Raw genomic sequence first — 17,991 nt, 5'->3', positions numbered from 1 at the left:
GATGATCAAGGAAGATGATTATTTGTGATGATATTCCCTGATTTAAACTGTAAGTAAATAAAATCCTGGATTTATAGAAAGGGAAAGATTAGTGTGTGTGTTTGTTGTACAGAGCAGTAAAGGGGAGGGAGGGAGAGAGTAAAAATGGATGAAAGCATAATTATTCTGTACAAAATACTTCTATTTACAAATGGATCATTTAAAAATATCAAGCTTAGTGCAGTTACAATTTTACATAGTTGATCAGATTTAATTTCCACATAGCTTCTCAGGAACATAACTGTTTGGTATAGTGAGGGAACAGTGTTAATGATGAAAAAGTTTATGTGTCTGTGATTTTAGGGTGCAAACTGACCCAGGCCAGAAGAGTGTGGGCTTTGTACTTCGATCTGTGAGACTCTCACGTCAAGTTATGAAATATGATTAAAATAGAAAATACGGGTGGAAAAAAAAGCATCCTTAAATGTGTGTGTGTGTGTGTGTGTGTGTGTGTAGAAAGAGAGAGAGAGAGAGAGAGAGAGAGAGAGAGAGAGAGAGAGAGAGAGAGAGATCTTTTTTTCTGGATTTATGTTCTTTCTTAATAGAGTAGTTGTTTGCTCTTCATCATCTTAAATAAAACTGCCAAGCTGGAATAAAGCCAAACCACTTATAAGAAAGCCTATTTTCTTCTCATTTAAGAAATATTTTATTAGAAGCCCCCCTTCATTTGCCTTGTTATTCTAGCTGTAGAGGGTTCTTCAAAGTGGGAGGAGGAGGAGACAAAAGCTGTGGTGAGATCTTAAAAACACTTAACAAAAGGATTTCTCAAACACTTAATTACATAGGAAAATCTACCTCTGTTGTTTCCCACAGTAAATAATGTTAGAGGATCTGTAGTACAAATAAAGAACCCAAGTGGATGGAGAGTGTCCCTTTGGCAAATGCCCCTTTCCTTGTGGATCTAGGGCTGCCTTACTTCATGTGATTTGAGGGAGGTCCCCAGCTGCACATTTTCTCTTCTGAAGTCCTACCATGATAAGTTTAGAGGTTTTGGGGGTTAATAAACCGATCTATTTAAATAAGCCCTGGTCAACTTTCAAGAAGAAGCTAGGCTAGGGCCATTTATAATCCTATGACTCAGCCAAAGTGGCTACCCTTGGGAATCATTATTGTGATAGATGGAAGGAGAATGACAGGGGCCTATGGAGAGCCCCAAACATCGTGAGGAGATGGATGTCCCAATGCAAACGGAGAAACAGGTCATGAGTGGAAAAGGAACGGGGGACAAATGGTGTGGATGTTCAAGTACACTTGGTTCTCAGCTCATCATGGCAAACAAAATTTCTATCAAACTGAGGAAGGAAGAAGAAGAAAGGATTTTTTTTAAGAAGCAACAAAAACTAAAAATAACACCATTTATTTTGCAATTAAAAAATTAAATTGATTTGAAAATTAAAGAAACTTCAAGAAAATAAAACTACTTTATGCTAGACACTGTAACTTATTAAGATCATTGGATCATCGGAGCCCGAAAGTCTGTTTTTGGATTGGACACTGATGCCACCCGGAAGAAGACCATCCTAAGTGGGTGGGGCGGGGGTTCTCTCTTGAAGCACTCAGGTTCTAGAGAGAGGGTGGGTATGTGGGACATGGTGCTGATAAAAACCTTTCTCTTTAGGTCTAGGCTCCTTGTAACATGCTCTCAACTTGTTTATAGAGGATAATATGTTGCGTATCTCCAAGTATATTCTGCTCGCCTCTGGTAATCACAGAGTTTAAGAAGCAATAAAAACTAGGGGGCTTGATGTTACATTTTACCAAGATTTCCAGCCATGATGTACAGAGAGCTAGCATGTACCGGGCAACTAATTAGCTGTGCAACTTTGATCAAGTTACAAGTTACTTGATTTTCTGTGCTTCAGTTGTCTTACCTGTAGAACAGGAATAATTTTCATTTTACTTTATAGTGTTAGGAGAATTAAATGTTATCATGCTTCAAGCATTTTCAACATAGGGGGGCAAACAGTGAATGAAGTGTTAGCTATAATGATAATGTTGATGGGGAATAATGATTGTTCCCCTTAGCTAGGCATTAGACTCTCTGCTTTGTTATCTTGTTTAATTCTCAAAAAAATTTTTTTTAGGTAACTATTTTCAACCCATTTTCACCTAAGGCAACAGAGTTACAGACAGATTAACTAACTTGCCTCCAGACATACAACTAGTAAGCTTCAGAACAAACGGAGATTCAAATCTAGGTTGGCTGTGAACCAAGGCCCCCATGAGTTCCCACATCTCTGCTTTCCAGTGAGTCCCTCTTTACCTCAGTCCTCTAAAAGCATTCACTGTATTCCTATAGCAGTTCTAAAAGCTTCCACTGTATTCCTATAGCAGCTTGCCTGAGTTTTTCTGGTGGTTTCTCCACATCCTGACTTTTTTTCTTTTTAGCAAACTTTCCCTTGCTAATCCCTCCTTCAGTATAACCTTGTTAGTTTTGGGGACACACCCCTGGCTAGGCCTGGGCTTACAGGGCTGCCTCTCCCCACCCCTTCCCTCTGCTGTGGTTTAAAGTGTCACCAGATGCCTCTGGTTCACTCCCTTTGCTTTAAGCCCTTACAAGGGCAGGAGGAACCAAGGCTGGGCACATAACCCATTAGTACTGGGGTGATAGTGAAGGGGTCTTGGGGGAGCACTGACCCCCCTGCAACCCTTCATCACTGGGACTGTTGGCACAAAAGAAAACCAGTAGGGGAAATGAAGAACTTCTGGTAAGACCATGACACTGGAAAGAATGGTGGGGAGACTGGGTTGGGGGTCCTTGAAACCAAGGGTCTGTTTTTCTGCAGTGGTGGTAAGATGAGAGGAAGTGAGGGGAGGTGGGAGAGGGGAGAAAGGAAAGCAAGAGAGATGCAGACAGATACAGACAGAGAGAGCCAGGGAAAGACAGATGAGAATGAGGCAGAAAAGAACAAGCATAAGAGATAGGAGAGACAGACAAAGAGCTACTAAAGTGAAGAGGGAGGAAAACTAAGATGAAAGAAAACATAGACAAGGAAATAGATATAGAAACAGTGAGACGGGTAGCTATGGAGAAAGTGAGAGAGAAAAAAACAACAGTCTCATGATTGTTTTAGTGTAGGAGCTAGAAACATGGGAATTCATTAAGTCTCTGAAGATTTCAATGTCAAATGGAAAAACTAAACTGTAATGAGATTTGATCACCTACATTACGTTTACCATATTTCAAAATATTTAAGTCTGGAGGGACTCCTGTTTGAGCCATTTTTCTTTTCTCCTCTTCAGGAAAATTCCAGTTTTCTTCTTTGTCTACAGTTTCCTGGGATCTTGGGCATCTGCAGTTGTCAAGCGTCGTCCAAGTAAGGGTCACAGTTTCTGGATTTTGAAAAAATCACTTCTTTGCAGAAATGATCAGGCAGGGCTGTGGCTGAGAGAGGATGGAATGAAGTATCCATGGTCCTTCACAGCCTCACTCTTCAATCCTGCTTTAGCCATGGTTTACTCCATGGCTGGTTTTATGTGGTCAGTGATGGGTATGGAAGAGAAGTCCTGGCTGCAATCACAGTCAGCAGGAAAGCCAATCTGTGTACTCCAGTGCTTTCCACAGTGCCTACTTGGTTCATATGGTGATTGGTGATGTTGGATGGGCGGACAGATGGATGAATGGATGGATGAATGACCCGGGGTCACGGGAGGTGTAAAGAGTGTGTTTGATGTACTGGGATGGCTGGGCCAAAACTTGTAGCTGGAAAATGCTTTTTCTGAAGTTTAGGAAGTCACTGTTGTCAGGGTGACAACAGGGTGCTCATCAGGGTGCTGGAGTTAGACAGTCACAAAAAGCCTTAAACAAGCTTTCTCCCTGCAACCTTCTACCTGTGTAAGAAGCATCCAATTTAATTCTAGGATTTCTCATCGAATTAAGCGTTTAATCATTTTCATGGTTCTTTTTTTCTCATTACACTTCCCCATTCTCAGATGCTAACAATAGCCTAGTTGGAATGCTTTTTTGATCTCTTGGAATGAATCTGTAAAATTAAAAGCATCCTATATATTTTATTTTGGATTAGTGAATCCCAAGCTCCCCCCAAACTCCTCCTCTATTTAACAAAGATTCTTAAGAACTCCACTCTCCAGAAGTCCCACTGAACGGGCTCAAGGCTGGCTCTGGATTCTCCTAGGAATTCTAAAATTTGTGGTGTTTAAGGAATATTTTCTAGCCCAACGCACCAGAAGTTTTCCAAACAGGCATCTGACACTGTGCCATTCAGAACATTGTGCTGCTCTGGTTCCAAAAGGAACAAATTCCTAATTTCCCCCAAAGGAATACTTTCCCAGTACAGACTACTAAAACAACTTTGCACCTTGCTTCCCTTCCAGGATGAGTTGAAGATGAATGAATTATAATCCTAGAGACAAAGTAATTAAAGCCAAATACACTATAGGCAAGGTGTTTGGTATACTATTCTCCTTTAAATAGTTTTTCAGCTCTTATTGATCTATTTTCATGATCTCTGTAGGGGTTGGGGTAAGATAACATGCTGTCTGTTTTGCAGGGTTCCCTGTTAATTCAAACTCTAATGGTGGAAATGAACTCTGTCCAAAGGTTAGGATTGGCCAAGATGATTTACCAGGCAAGTAGCCATGTATCATATTGAAAACGCATGCTTTCTACAAACCTACCTGATATATTCTTTTATTTGGGAAGGTTGTGGAAAGGAAAATATAACTGATCTCATTTTAGACTTTTTATTTTGTGTCCCCTTTCTGTAGGGTTTGACTTGATTTCTCAGTTCCAGGTAGATAAAGCAGCATCTAGAAGAGCTATTCAGAGGGTAGTGGGATCAACGGCATTACAAGTGGCTTACAAATTGGGAAATAATGTAGACTTCAGGATTCCAACAAGGTATATAAAAATATTTTATCTAATTATCTGCCTAAAATGCATTTTAAAAAATGAAAAGCTGACCAATGTTAGAGAATCTTCAATGCTTCTTGGTTCAATGCTTCTTAGATCATGATTTTTTTTTTAAGATGAAGGAACTTATTTACCTATCTTTAGTGTCTAAATATATGAATGTGCTTCATGTTTTCAGTATGTGATTTGCTTTTCATTCCAAGGAGAAAAAAATCACTGGGACCATTATACATTGATTCAGGACATGCTCTTATTACTTTGCTCTCTGTTTTTGTATAATTTGTCTGGTTTTGGCTGAAAGGACCCTCTGTGAAAAGTGCCAGGGGTTAAGCATAAATTTAACTAGGAACCACGGAGTGGTTAGAAGACTCACAATGGTGCTGTTCAAGCATCCTGGTGCTGAAATTGACCACACATCTACTGCCTGGCTCCTGGCAGGAATCAAACAAAAGCAAAACTAGAATAATGACAACTGAAGCAATGGTAGTGGTAATAATTTAAAAATCCTCCACTTCATTTACCTCCGTCTCTAGAACTATATTTTTTATCCTTTAAATTATTGATAAGCGTGGTGCTTCAGTTTGTATATGTGTTGAGTCATGCCATTGTTATGAAGGAGCTTTAGGATTTCAGTTTTATATCACCTAAATACCTTATATGTAGTTATCATAATAATTGTATGTTTCAGGTGCTGCAAAAAATTGAAATTAAGATTCCTTTAATAGATGAACAAGAAAACTAAGGCTTTGATAAAAAAATTAAGCTGTAAAAGTAAACAATGATTAATTAGAACAGTAAAAGAATATTATAAAAGCCCTAAATGTTTATCATAATGAAAATTTTGTTCAAATTAGAATATTCTGATATAGTGCCAGACTGTAGATAGAAATTCATGTTTTGAACATACGAACTGCATTTTATCTTTTTTCTAAATATGAGCTATGTTTTATAAAATGACAATAGTGCATTGTATCAGCTCTTTCTATAAATTTACTAATTAACATTAAATCTCATCCTGATCACAACCCTGTGGTAAAGACATTATTATCCACATTTTATGAGGGAGGGGAGTGAGCCCAGAAAGCTTAAGGTACTTACATGAGGTTCCAGGGGTGGGAGAAGCTGGAACCACTGAAATTCAGTCAGAATGGTTCTTCAACCACTACTCCGTACTGATGCTGGAAAACTACTCACAGGGCATGATAACAGATACTGACTTTTTAATTTTTGCTTGTATTTTCTTTGCATGTACACAAGTGCTAGTGTCCTTAAATATCTTTAAAAACATTTTTTTCTTTCTTTAATAAAATAAACGTAATGGAAGACATCCCCCCCTGCCAATGCTGGACCTAATTCTCTCCTCTGTAATTTGAAGTACAATCTGGATTGACATTAAGTAACTCAAAGTTCAGAGACTGACCAACTTGAAGCCACATAAACTCCCACCTCCTACTCATCTTTGCTGTTGCTCTTCTCTAAGTGCTTAGAGCTGTCACTAAATATTTTTTTAAAAATTTTTAATGTTTTTTAATTTTATTTTTGAGAGAGAGAGTGACACAGAGCGTGTGCGGGGGAGGGCCAGAGAGAGGGAGACACAGAATCAGAAGGAGGCTCCAGGCTCTGAGCTGTCAGCACAGAGCCTGACCCGGGGCTCGAACCATGAACCGTGAGAACATGACCTGAGTCGAAGTTGGTCCCCCAACTGACTGAGCCACCCAGGCGCCCCGTCACTAAATATTTTTTACAGGATATAACCAATGTCTCATATTCTCTATCTCCTTGACCCCTGCCTCCACAGAGTCTAAAAACTCTGTTTTACTGGTAAAGCTTATTAAAAGTTGAAAAAAGAATTAGGCAGGAAGTAGAAAGAAATAAAAAAGAGAAGGAGGGGAGAGCCAGAGGGCTGAGTCTCAAATAGGTAATAAAGTGTATTTGGGGGCAAATTGCTTACACGGTCTTTGTTTCAGTCCCTTCAGCATAAATTAGGAATAAAAATAACAGTGTCATAGATTTGCCATGAGGAGCAAATTGTTAATAAATGGAGAGGGTTGGAGAGAGGCTGGCACACAGTGGTATTAGTTGAGTATTTATTCTAACTAGTGGAGAGCACCAGGAGAAAGTGTGTATATGGGAACCTTTTCTCCTTAGTGGATTCTTTCTTTTCAAGCTGCCCTCCTAGTCCTATTCATTCAAAAACCAGATGGCAAAAAAGGCAGGAACTGGAATTACTCTCAGACCAGGCAGGGAGTAGACTGTCTTGGTTTAAAGGAAATTTCTACGCTGAAGAATATAGGTTCTGAGGGAATGAAAAGATAACCTTAACAGAATTTGTGTGGGAGGGGAATAAGAGTATGACATAAAAAACTTATGTGATAGAGTCACAATTTACCTTTATCTTTTCAATATTTTTGGAAGATTATGAGAATAGTTTTTTTTTTGCTGCTTTTTATTCTTTATTTTATACATAATAGTATCACAGTCTCAACTCAGACTTACAAACATTTTGTTTGTCTACCTTAACAAATACAATTCTTACATGGGTTAAGGTCATAAACAAATGCTTCAAGGTCTAAAGCCTTCTTATCTTTTATTTAAACCCATGCAGTTCTTCTTTTTAAGGTACTCTGTGCAGATTGTAACATAATGAAATAAATCATTTATAGATCCAGCTTCTTCTACATTATGTATGCTGTCAAGTTTATTTATCGATGTGCATAGCATATTTGCAAGAACAGAATCTCAGGTGTTCAAAAAATACAATAGTACGGGCTGCTATATAAATTAGACATGTGAGGACTTTGAAAAGGTCTTAAGTATACATATACATATATATTTTATTAATCTGAACACTGAAAGGAATTTTCTCCTCTTATCATATTGACATTTTGTATTAGCCTGTTTAAAAGATTAATAACATGATAATCTTTATTATACTTGTATACTTACATGAACACACACATATACATAATCTTTTGTGTATATGAAGAAAGAGAGCTGATGGATACACTTGATTTAACAATGTGTCTATAAAAGAATTGTTCTTCTAGCAACCTTAGTCACAAACTCATTTTTTAAAAAAAAGTTTTTGGCATTACCTCACCAAGTCAGAGGTAAATGGGGACATTCTGTTCTAGTCTACCTTCAACATAATCTCTTTCCTCATTAAGCAGGAAAGATGAGATAAAGCATAAATTGGGAGAGATCCCTCAGTCAACCTCATGATATCTTTGCAAAAAAGTCATTTAAACAAGTTACTGCAACTTGTGGAACCAAAGCAAAATAGACTTATTTTATCTAGGGACTGATAAAATTCTATAGCCTTGTTTGGTACATCTGTAAACTAATACATTGGTAAAATATATTTACAAAAATCTAGAAAAAGAATGTTTTACGGAGAGAAGAGGACAAAATATTAAGATTTATCTTCCTTCTGTGAAAGCCTCATACCTCAACAGTAACTATATCGGACAAAAAAGAAAAATAAATTCTTTAAGCATCTGGTTAAATCCAGATCATTAAGTAAAAAGAATATGAAAATAACATATTCATAATTTAATGGATACTTATCAAATTTCGCCATTCTGTGAAACTTTTAAAAAAAATTTTTTTTTTTTCAACGTTTATTTATTTTTGGGACAGAGAGAGACAGAGCATGAACGGGGGAGGGGCAGAGAGAGAGGGAGACACAGAATCGGAAACAGGCTCCAGGCTCTGAGCCATCAGCCCAGAGCCTGACGCGGGGCTCGAACTCGCGGACCGCGAGATCGTGACCTGGCTGAAGTCGGACGCTTAACCGACTGCGCCACCCAGGCGCCCCAGTTCTGTGAAACTTTTAAAACTTATCTCCCAACTCCAAATTAATTGAGATCAGTTAAATGAACTGTATAAACTTCTATGCGGTTTTATAATTATACAGTAGGCAATATATTATACTGTCATTAGTAAACCTTAGCCTCTTCTCTAGAAGTTAGTCTGCAGTATGTATATCCTGAAAAATTTATAGTGAAAAGGAAATACGTCAAATAGAATCTATATTAAAAGTAAATATCAAAATAGATAGGATAGACATGTTCATTCTGGGGAAATTGTCCTTGCACACACTTTTTATTTCCTTAGCTCCAAACTGAATCTTTTTTAAATGTACATGTTAAAACCTCCTGTATACTTGACAAACATTTAATAAATTGAAAACTTTGCAATAAGTATAATACATATCACTAGCGATCACTTAAGAATGTGTACTAATAAAGGAATTCACCCAGTATTATAAATAAAAATTAAAGTCATTTTAGAACACAATGATTAAAAGAAGTATTTTGATGCTAAAAGGGTATTCAGATGAAAAACTTCATATTTTTGTTATTTTTATAAAACCAGCTTTTAAAAAAGAGGCGATGAAATTTGTTGATATAGTTGACCCATTTTATTGAAGGTGTGCAAAAATATGTGTAGTAAAGAGTTATGTGTTTGTTCATGCTATTGTAAGGGATGATAAAATTTTATAAAGTCAAAGTAAAGAGAAAATCTTAGCAAGTTGAGTATTTCACCTATTGTTAAACATTCTTGCAACTGAAGAAATTTTTGGTTTAGAAATTCTTGACCCCTAACAACCTATTTTAATGCAACTGGCAAATTAAATTAACATCCACTTAGCTATTTCTTCTTGCCTTTCTCTTTTTTACTTTTCACAAGAGAGGGCTATTTAACAGGAGTCTGACCTGAAGGAAGGTGATTTGGGACTTTGAGTCCTGTCCATAACTCTTCTCAGAAATGTCAAATCTTATTATTTAGCAACCAAAATGAACAGTATCTAGTTTTCCTAACATTCCTTCCTTACTTAGGAATTTTTCTATACTGAGGAGAAAGGTAGAAAAATACAACCTTAGGGGAGCCCAGGTGGCTCAGTCGGTTAAGTGTCTGACTCTTGGTTTCAGCTCAGGCCATGATCTCAGTTTCATGAGTTCAAGCCCAACATTAGGCTCTGTGCTGAGAGTGGGGAACCTGCTAGGGATTCTCTCTCTCTCCCTCTCTACCTACCTCACCCTTGCTCACGCTGTCTCTGTCTCTCTCAAAATAAATAAATAAACTTAAAAAAAAAGAAAACTATAACCTTCAAGCCTGTGAGAGATGATGCTTACATTTAATAGGTTCTAATTTTTTTGAATTGCAGTCTTCTGCTTTTAGCAGCTTGGCTTTAACAAAAGAAGATCCAGGTAGTTATTGCTGCTCCAGATCACAGTTTCCACATAGACTGGAGCTGCCTTAGGGACACTGACAGTCTTATGTTGCCATTTAAAGCAATAAAAGTAGGGTCAGGGGTGCCCCGCGTGGCTCGGTCAGTTAAGCATCCGACTTCAGCTCGGGTCATGATCTCATGGTCCGTGAGTTAGAGCCCTGCGTGGGGCTCTGTGCTGACAGCTCAGAGCCTGGAGCCTGCTTCGGATACTGTGTCTCCCTCTCTCTCTGTGCACTCTGTCTCTCTATCAGCAATAAATAAACATTTTAAAAAAGCAATAAAAGGAGAAACAATACAGGACTTAGTTGTCAGACTGTGGAACAACTGGGCTGGCGTAGAGAATTAAGAACTGGCCACCTTTCCCTCGTCATACATACAGCGACAAGCAACCTGCTGCTACTTTAACGTTATGATTTGAATTCCCTGGAAAAAAGACTAATGTGCTCAGTGTGAAGGAGCTTCTCAGGTCTGCACAGTTATTGATTCTCAGAACGCATATGTGGGTCTAGGATATAATTGTGGAGGGGACTTATGGGAGCAATTATGGACATAACAATCCTAACAACATGCTACATTAAAATAAAAAATTTAAAAGCTGCTTTAATGAAATGGTTTTATTAACTAGTAGAGCTGTTTAGATTCCAAATGATCTCTTCTTTAATTTGTGGAGGAAATGCTGCCAGGAACTTTGCAAGAATATGTTTTTTGGCTGAGATGGAGTTGCTGAACAGGAGCTCTTTAGGTAGCATAAATAGTAATACTGTTGGGGGTATGTGGCATTGGGAACCCTCCTTAGCTATGAGGAAGGGTTTGTTTTTTGTAATGTGTATTTTAGGATGGAGCATTAGTGTACATGAATGATGGAGCTTCTGTGAAGTTCATGAAAGAACAAACGGTACATAGTTTTTCACACTGTAGCCTTTCTGTAGGTCTAGAATCTAAAATAGCATAATAAGAGAATATGGTAATATGCATGGGTACAGAAAACAAGAGTTTTATTTACTGTTTTAAAATTTTGCTCAGGCATTTATATCCCAGTGGTCTGCCTGAAGAATACTCCTTTTTAACTACTTTCCGGATGACTGGAAGCACACTTGAAAAGAACTGGAGCATTTGGCAGATTCAGGATTCCTCAGGGAAGGAGCAAGTTGGTGTGAAGATTAATGGCCAAACCAAATCTGTTGCATTTTCATACAAGGGACTGGATGGAAGTCTCCAAACTGCAACCTTTTCAAATTTGCCTTCCTTGTTTGATTCCCAGTGGCATAAGATCATGATCGGTGTGGAAAGGAGTAGTGCTACTCTTTTTGTTGATTGCAACAGGATTGAATCCTTACCTATAAAGCCAAGAGGCCAAATCAGCGTCGATGGCTTTGCTGTGCTAGGAAAACTTGTGGATAATCCTCAAGTTTCTGTTCCGGTAAGTATGAAGTCATACACTATGGTAGATTAAAACAAAACTAGATAGCTAAAAACTAACACTTCAGATATCTTTGACAATCATTTGAATGTCTTAAGCAATGAACAGTTATTCGCTTTTTTAAAACGTTTACTTTTGAAAGAAAGAGACAGAGAGAGAGTATGTGAGCCAGGGGAGGGGCAGAGAGAGAGAGAGAGAGAGAGAATCCCAAGTAGGGCTCAGCACTGTCAATGTGGTATCTGACTCAGGGCTCAATATCACAAACTGTCAGATCCTGACCTGAGCCAAAATCAAGAGTCTGACACTTAACTGACTGAGCCACCCAGGCTCCCCGAGTTATTCATTTTTAAAATTCACTCAAGCACTTGCTCAAAAAGCCTTAAGTGCCTGTTTTGAGCAGAGCACATCCCAAATGGAATGGGAAATCAGAGAAAGTCTCAAGGAATTGGTTCTTGGTCTTAAGGGGCTTCAAGTTAACTTGGATGATGTGACATGCCCCCCTGGAGCTCCCAGAATCCTTCAGAAGCAATGTAAGAGAAGCAAATACTGGTGTGGTACACCCTGTATATAAACAACTAATGAGAATATCAAAGTCAGGTTAAAATGAATGGTGGATTCAGTTAGTCAAGAATTCTGTGCTTCTTTTTAAAATTTTTTTCAAGTTTATTTATTTTGAGAGAGACAGAGACAGCAAAAGTGGGGGAGGGGCAGAGAGAAAGGGAGACAGAGAATCCCAAGCCAGTTCGGGACCGTCAGCACGGAGCCCAACATGGGGTTTGAACTCATGAAACCATGAGATCATGACGTGAGCTGAAACTAAGAGTCAGACACTTAACCGACTGAGCCACCAAGGCACCCCAAGACTTTTGTGCTTCTTGAACACAATGAATCCACAAATCCAGATGGAAGGATTTGAACTGGCAAAAATGTATTCAGCTGAGGGAAAGAGCATCAAATGAAAGGGAAGTGGAGAGTAAGTGGGCCCATTCAGAGGTCTGGAGAGCAGCTGGTTTGGATGAAATTTCTATGTGAAAATGTGTGTGTGTGTGTGTGTGTGTGTGTGTGTGTGTGTGCGTGTGTGTGCGATGAGGGGAAGGGGGGTGGAAGATACTAACTGCAGGGTATGAGAAATAAGGTTAGGAAGCCGTATGGTGTCTGATCAACAAGAATAAAAAGCGTATAGATGGTACAATATTTACTTAGTAAGTCTTGTATGACATAAAAGTAAAGGATTTTAGAGCTCTATTCATGATTTTACTGTAGGGTTCCATGGATATAAAGGTAAGGAATTATATAATGACAGAGTAATTATGCCAACTAATACCATACAGTTCTATCATTTTGAATTGTTAAACTTTTATTGAACAATCCTTTAAAAGGATATTTTATAATATTATTAGAGGGATTTAAAAATATATCTTAGATGATAAGTGTTCTCTAGGGGGGAGGAACTAAAGAATTCAGAGCTTAATAAATAAACTGTTGAGGCCAACATTCTCTCTCAATTGGAGCTGTTAAATTCTAGTCACAAAACTCATATCATGGCATGTAGCACGGGTGATACAGTGATTCTGAATTGTTTCTGTGTACTTCTCCAAAGAAAAAAAGGTTATCAGGCACTCAGTAATGGAATTGTTCAAATAGCTTATTTTCAAGAGAAGATTTGTGATTAGTGTGAAGGGTAGTGTGAAATTTCTATATTCTGTGATGGACAGGAAGCAATTTGTAACTGCCATATTACCGCTCTGACTTGTAGACACTTGAGAAAGTATTTCTTCAACTAATGAGTTATCACACCTCAAGTGACTGGGTTAAAAAGCCAATGGGACCGCTATCATGCCATCTTGAAATTTTGTGAAGCAAGATTGTTGCAGTGGTATGAGATTGGGATTAGTTTGCAGGCAACTCCAAATGTCTGCAACACCTGTGTCATTTCTGGGCCATGGGTAAGGGTGGGGAGACCTTAAGGTGCTTCTTTACTACAATGAACATCAATCAAGTGCTTGCAAAATTGATTGATTAATTGGCCTTGAATAACATTTCATTTGTTTTTGTAGTCTCAAGTCTTCATTTAAATTTTAGTTAACATACAGTGTAATAACCGTTTCAGGTGTAGAATTTAGTGATTCATCACCTACATATAACACCCAATGCTCATCACAACCAGTGCCCTCCTTAATGCCTATCACCCATTTAATCCATCCCTTGAAAAGCATTGCAAACCATTATAATTCTGGATGCTAGGGTATTATTAAACTCTTTGATTGCCAGAGTGGCAAAGTCTCAATCTTACTCCAGTACATTATAGTCTAGCCAATAATGTTATAGCTGATTGTAGTTTTTCTGCCAAGTCTAGTCTCATATCACAGTGGAGACCAGTTAGGACCAGTTATCCTCTATTTTATTCTGCCATGTGCAGGCACACAACAAAGAACTGGCGGCTGGTATTATATTTTGCTTCTGGTTCACCAAGGAGCTTTTCAAAGTCAGTACACTGTAACCAATGTTAAAAGTAATTGAAACAGGCATGAAATTTTTTTTTCCTTTACACTGAATTCTGACTTTCCCACAAGGAAAGACAAAAGAGACTTGAACCTAAAGCTTCATTAAAGTTTCATATTTGGTGATCGAGTAGTGGTGGTGGTAATAATAGCTAAAACAGGTCAGAGTTACAGGCCAAAAAAAAAAAAAAATCCTACTTACATCCAAGGACTGACAGTGACAATGTCAAACTCAAACTTGTCACCAAAATGTATTCCTCAATTTTTACTCTATATTAGACAAATAGAAAATTCTATGCTAGAAAAGCCCATTTATGCTTTTTAACCACCCTGATACCCTTAATATGCCAATTTAAAGTTTCCAAAATGCTTTCATTGCCACTAACCTATTTTATCCTTGCAACAATTTTATAAGACAGCAAGCACAGATAGGATTATCTCCAATTCTCAGTTGAAGATGTGACCTCAAGTGGGCTTCTTGACTTGTAAAAAAACGTGTTAGGCACAAAATATAATCTACCTATTTTCTGCTGTGCCAACTAACTTTCCTTTGAGAAAAGGAAAAATGTATAACCACATATTGTTCCTTATAAAGCATTTCCTCACTTTCATTTTAGAAAGCATTTGTGATTTGCATAGATTTTTCAGAATTTACTTTGTGGGACAAACAAATAAATGTTTCTTTCTTAAAGAAGGAGGATTGTACAGTATAAAATATGTTCTCAGACATGTACTTGTTTATTAATTTAGTAAACTTTTATCATGTGCCTATATACTGGCTATACAAACTTAAATAAATCATGGATCTTGTCTTCTTCAGTTCAGTCTCTTGAGGGTGATGGGTTGAGATAAGTAAACAATGACAGTACAACATATGATAAGGGCCATGATAGTGAATGGAGAGGCACTGGGAAAAAGTTCCTCACTCAGATTAGGCCAGGAGACATGAGAGTAGACGTCAAGCATATTTACTGTAGAAAGTGATATCTAGAGGAACCCTGGGGATGAATAAGTATTATCCAGGAGAAGACAGAGTCCAGTGTTGTAGGCAAAGAGGCTCTCATTTGGGAATTCTCACACTGATCAATTCTTCCCTTTTCAAATATTATTAGTCTTCCCACACTGCTCCTTACATTTTAAGACTAAGAATAGTCAAATACTCATATAAATCCTCAGACAAAGCCCAAGTGCCCACAACTTGTCCTTAAGCCTTGGTTTTATTCTTGTTTTATGTTTTGATTTCTCACCAATTGACTGAAATCTGAAGTTGCTGCCCATTACTGAAGATCAACAGTGACCACAGGTCCCTCAGAAGACTTAGAGAGTGATGAATAGTAGTATCCATATATTCTGGGTGGTTAAAGTATACTTATAGAGGACCCTTGTCTCCATTTGGAGAGAGCAAATATTCAATATTGATGTCTGAGAAATTTTAAATTAAAGTGAAGTGTGCCCAAAACATAAGAAAACAATTAGGAACACTGTATTTTTCAATTTTTCTTCATGAAATTAGATTCATTCTAATCTTTGACACTCTGGATTAATTGAATACATTTTTCAGGATCAACATGGGCTTTTCTTTAGTAAATACATCAAAAGCAAACATCCCTTCTAAAGTTATTTACAGTTGTCAAAAGGTAGCTTAAGAACTGCATAACAAAAAATGCAATTGGAAACAACATTTGATGGAGCACAAATGCTAAAAGACTCTTTTATATTGTACTTGCTTGTGATTTCCCCCTATCTATCCTATCTTGTGTCTCTTTCCCTTTTCTAAATTGGAAAAGGAAACCAATTTCAAGAGGTGTTCATAAAGCTTGCAGTATAGCTGCTCACGTGATCTACAACTCAAACACCTTCTCATCATTCATGGTTATTTAGTGGGCTCAGAGCATTTTATATTTTTTCCCAGCGCACTGCTGTAATACATTGTTAGTTTGATTTTAAAGCAATAAATCCCATATTTCCTATTCTCCTTTGTGCCCATATTTTAGGATGGTGCCATTTATCCCACTGCAAAGCTCAGTTTCCTGGCAGCATACCATAAAAACATGTTATTTTATGACAGGTTCTTTATTGTTTGTTGTCAGTATGATTGCCTAGGAGAGTTATTTGGTACAGCTCTATTAGAAAACAAAGTTAGCCTTTCTCCCTTTTCAGGGATGTGCACTAGGGGTTTGGGCTTAAGGAAGGATACAAGTTTATGTGGTTTCACAAATACATGATTCAAAACCTTTTTATCTTACCTATGCATATTCAAAATAAACCAAAGTGGAAAATAATCAGAAGATATGATGCCTTTCAAAGTATATTTCAAAAGTGCTGCTCTATGTTATTTTTGTTAAAATCAGAGAGAATGTGAGAGCAGATAGAAAGAACTGGCAGAACTAGTGACAGAGAAACTGTCCTTTATTCTGCTCTATACAATTAAATTATAATAACCCCCACATGCAGAAACAATGGAAGTTTCATAAATGATAACATGGGAAAATCAACTATGAGGTTGTGGATAATATTATTTTGGTATTTAAGAAATATTGTAGGAAAGTTATGTTTTCAGTGATTTAAGAGATGCATACTATTGCATAATATCTAGACTATTAAGTTTGCTTACTCAGTTGTTTTCGACAAGTACATCTTCTACAAATACTCTTTCACTTGTAAGTACGAAATAAATACAAAAGAAATGGTTATGTTAACAATATATATCCATAGGAAATACTTTTTATAACACTTTGGGGTGATTTGACTGGAATACTTTTGAATACTGACTGTGAAGACAATTTTTTGGAGATAAAAACTGCTGTATTATAAACTGTATTAACAATATCAGCTGGATTTTCCACTAGGTGGCGATGAAATGAGGAGTACACAGAAAAAAAAAAATCTGCTAACATAGAAGGAGCCATAATTGGAGGAAGGGACTATGGATAACTAAGGGGAATAAACTAAGGGGAATAAAAACTAAATAATGGTCAAACTTGCTTTTAATGGAAAATTGAAAACACTAAAATTTTTTATTGGCCTCAGCTATGCCCATACTGTTGCAGTTTTTAAAAAGTCAGTGCTGTTAGTTTGTCTGTTTCTATTAAAATGTGTGTGGGCTAAGATCATGAAGAAATCTTTGTTATGTAGCCTGGGTGGTTGTAAGGCAAGAAGCTAATTCAATGGCATTTTTCCTTCTCTTTGTGTTAATCTCTGTGTTTGGTTTCTTTGGTTATAATGTAGTGTCAATAGAATCATGGACTTTCCAAGCTGGAGGAAACTTTGATTGTATCCATTGCAAATCTCTAAATTTACACATGAAGAAATTGAAACCCAGACAGGGGAAAGGGTTTGGCCCCAAGCCGTAACCAAATGAGAAGATAAATACTATCAATTCTTAATTCACTGTTTCTTATTCATCTTTATATATTCACTAATTAACATCTGGTAACTATTTGTTAAACATCTCTTAAGTTATAGACAGAAATTAAAGCTCCAGTGGAGTTTACATTCATTTGGGGGAGGGGAGATGGACACAAGGGTATAAATGAATAAATGTATAGAATGCTCAGTGTTCATAAATATTATGGACAAAAATGAAGCAGGAAATTGGATGCCTGGGGAGAAGGCCTCATTGACAAAAAAACATCTTAACAGAAACCTGAAGGGGTTGGGGGTATTAGCATATGGCTCTCTGAGAGAGGAAGGTTCTGGAAAGAGAGAATATGGAGTGAAAAGGAACTGATGTTGGTGTTGTGTGTTATGTTTGAGGAGGGCATGGAGACCAGTGTGGCTGGAATGAGACTGAGACAAGAAGGCAGTAAGCCTGGAGAGGTAACATGATGGAGTGAAGGTGGGGAAATTGCCTTAGCACTTGGCTTACATGCTGTATGAGATGGGAGAGTATCAGATGGTTTTGGATAGGTAAGTAACATGT

General features: G+C 37.5%; 1 protein-coding gene across 1 annotated transcript in view; it reads left to right on the top strand.

The window, feature by feature from the left end:
- The first annotated feature begins 2,733 nt into the window (after positions 1 to 2,733).
- The window catches only part of COL9A1 (collagen type IX alpha 1 chain), an 89,205-nt gene continuing 73,947 nt past the window's right edge, over positions 2,734 to 17,991 (top strand). The window contains exons 1-5 of the mRNA XM_043593172.1: positions 2,734 to 2,747; positions 3,283 to 3,356; positions 4,551 to 4,628; positions 4,768 to 4,900; positions 11,172 to 11,568. Coding sequence (XP_043449107.1) covers positions 2,734 to 2,747; positions 3,283 to 3,356; positions 4,551 to 4,628; positions 4,768 to 4,900; positions 11,172 to 11,568 — 696 coding nt within the window. The remainder of the gene's footprint in view (positions 2,748 to 3,282; positions 3,357 to 4,550; positions 4,629 to 4,767; positions 4,901 to 11,171; positions 11,569 to 17,991) is intronic.

Source organism: Prionailurus bengalensis, chromosome B2, assembly GCF_016509475.1.
Source record: "Prionailurus bengalensis isolate Pbe53 chromosome B2, Fcat_Pben_1.1_paternal_pri, whole genome shotgun sequence".
NCBI classification, from domain to species: Eukaryota; Metazoa; Chordata; class Mammalia; order Carnivora; family Felidae; genus Prionailurus; species Prionailurus bengalensis.
This window is presented reverse-complemented; position numbering and strand designations above follow the sequence as displayed.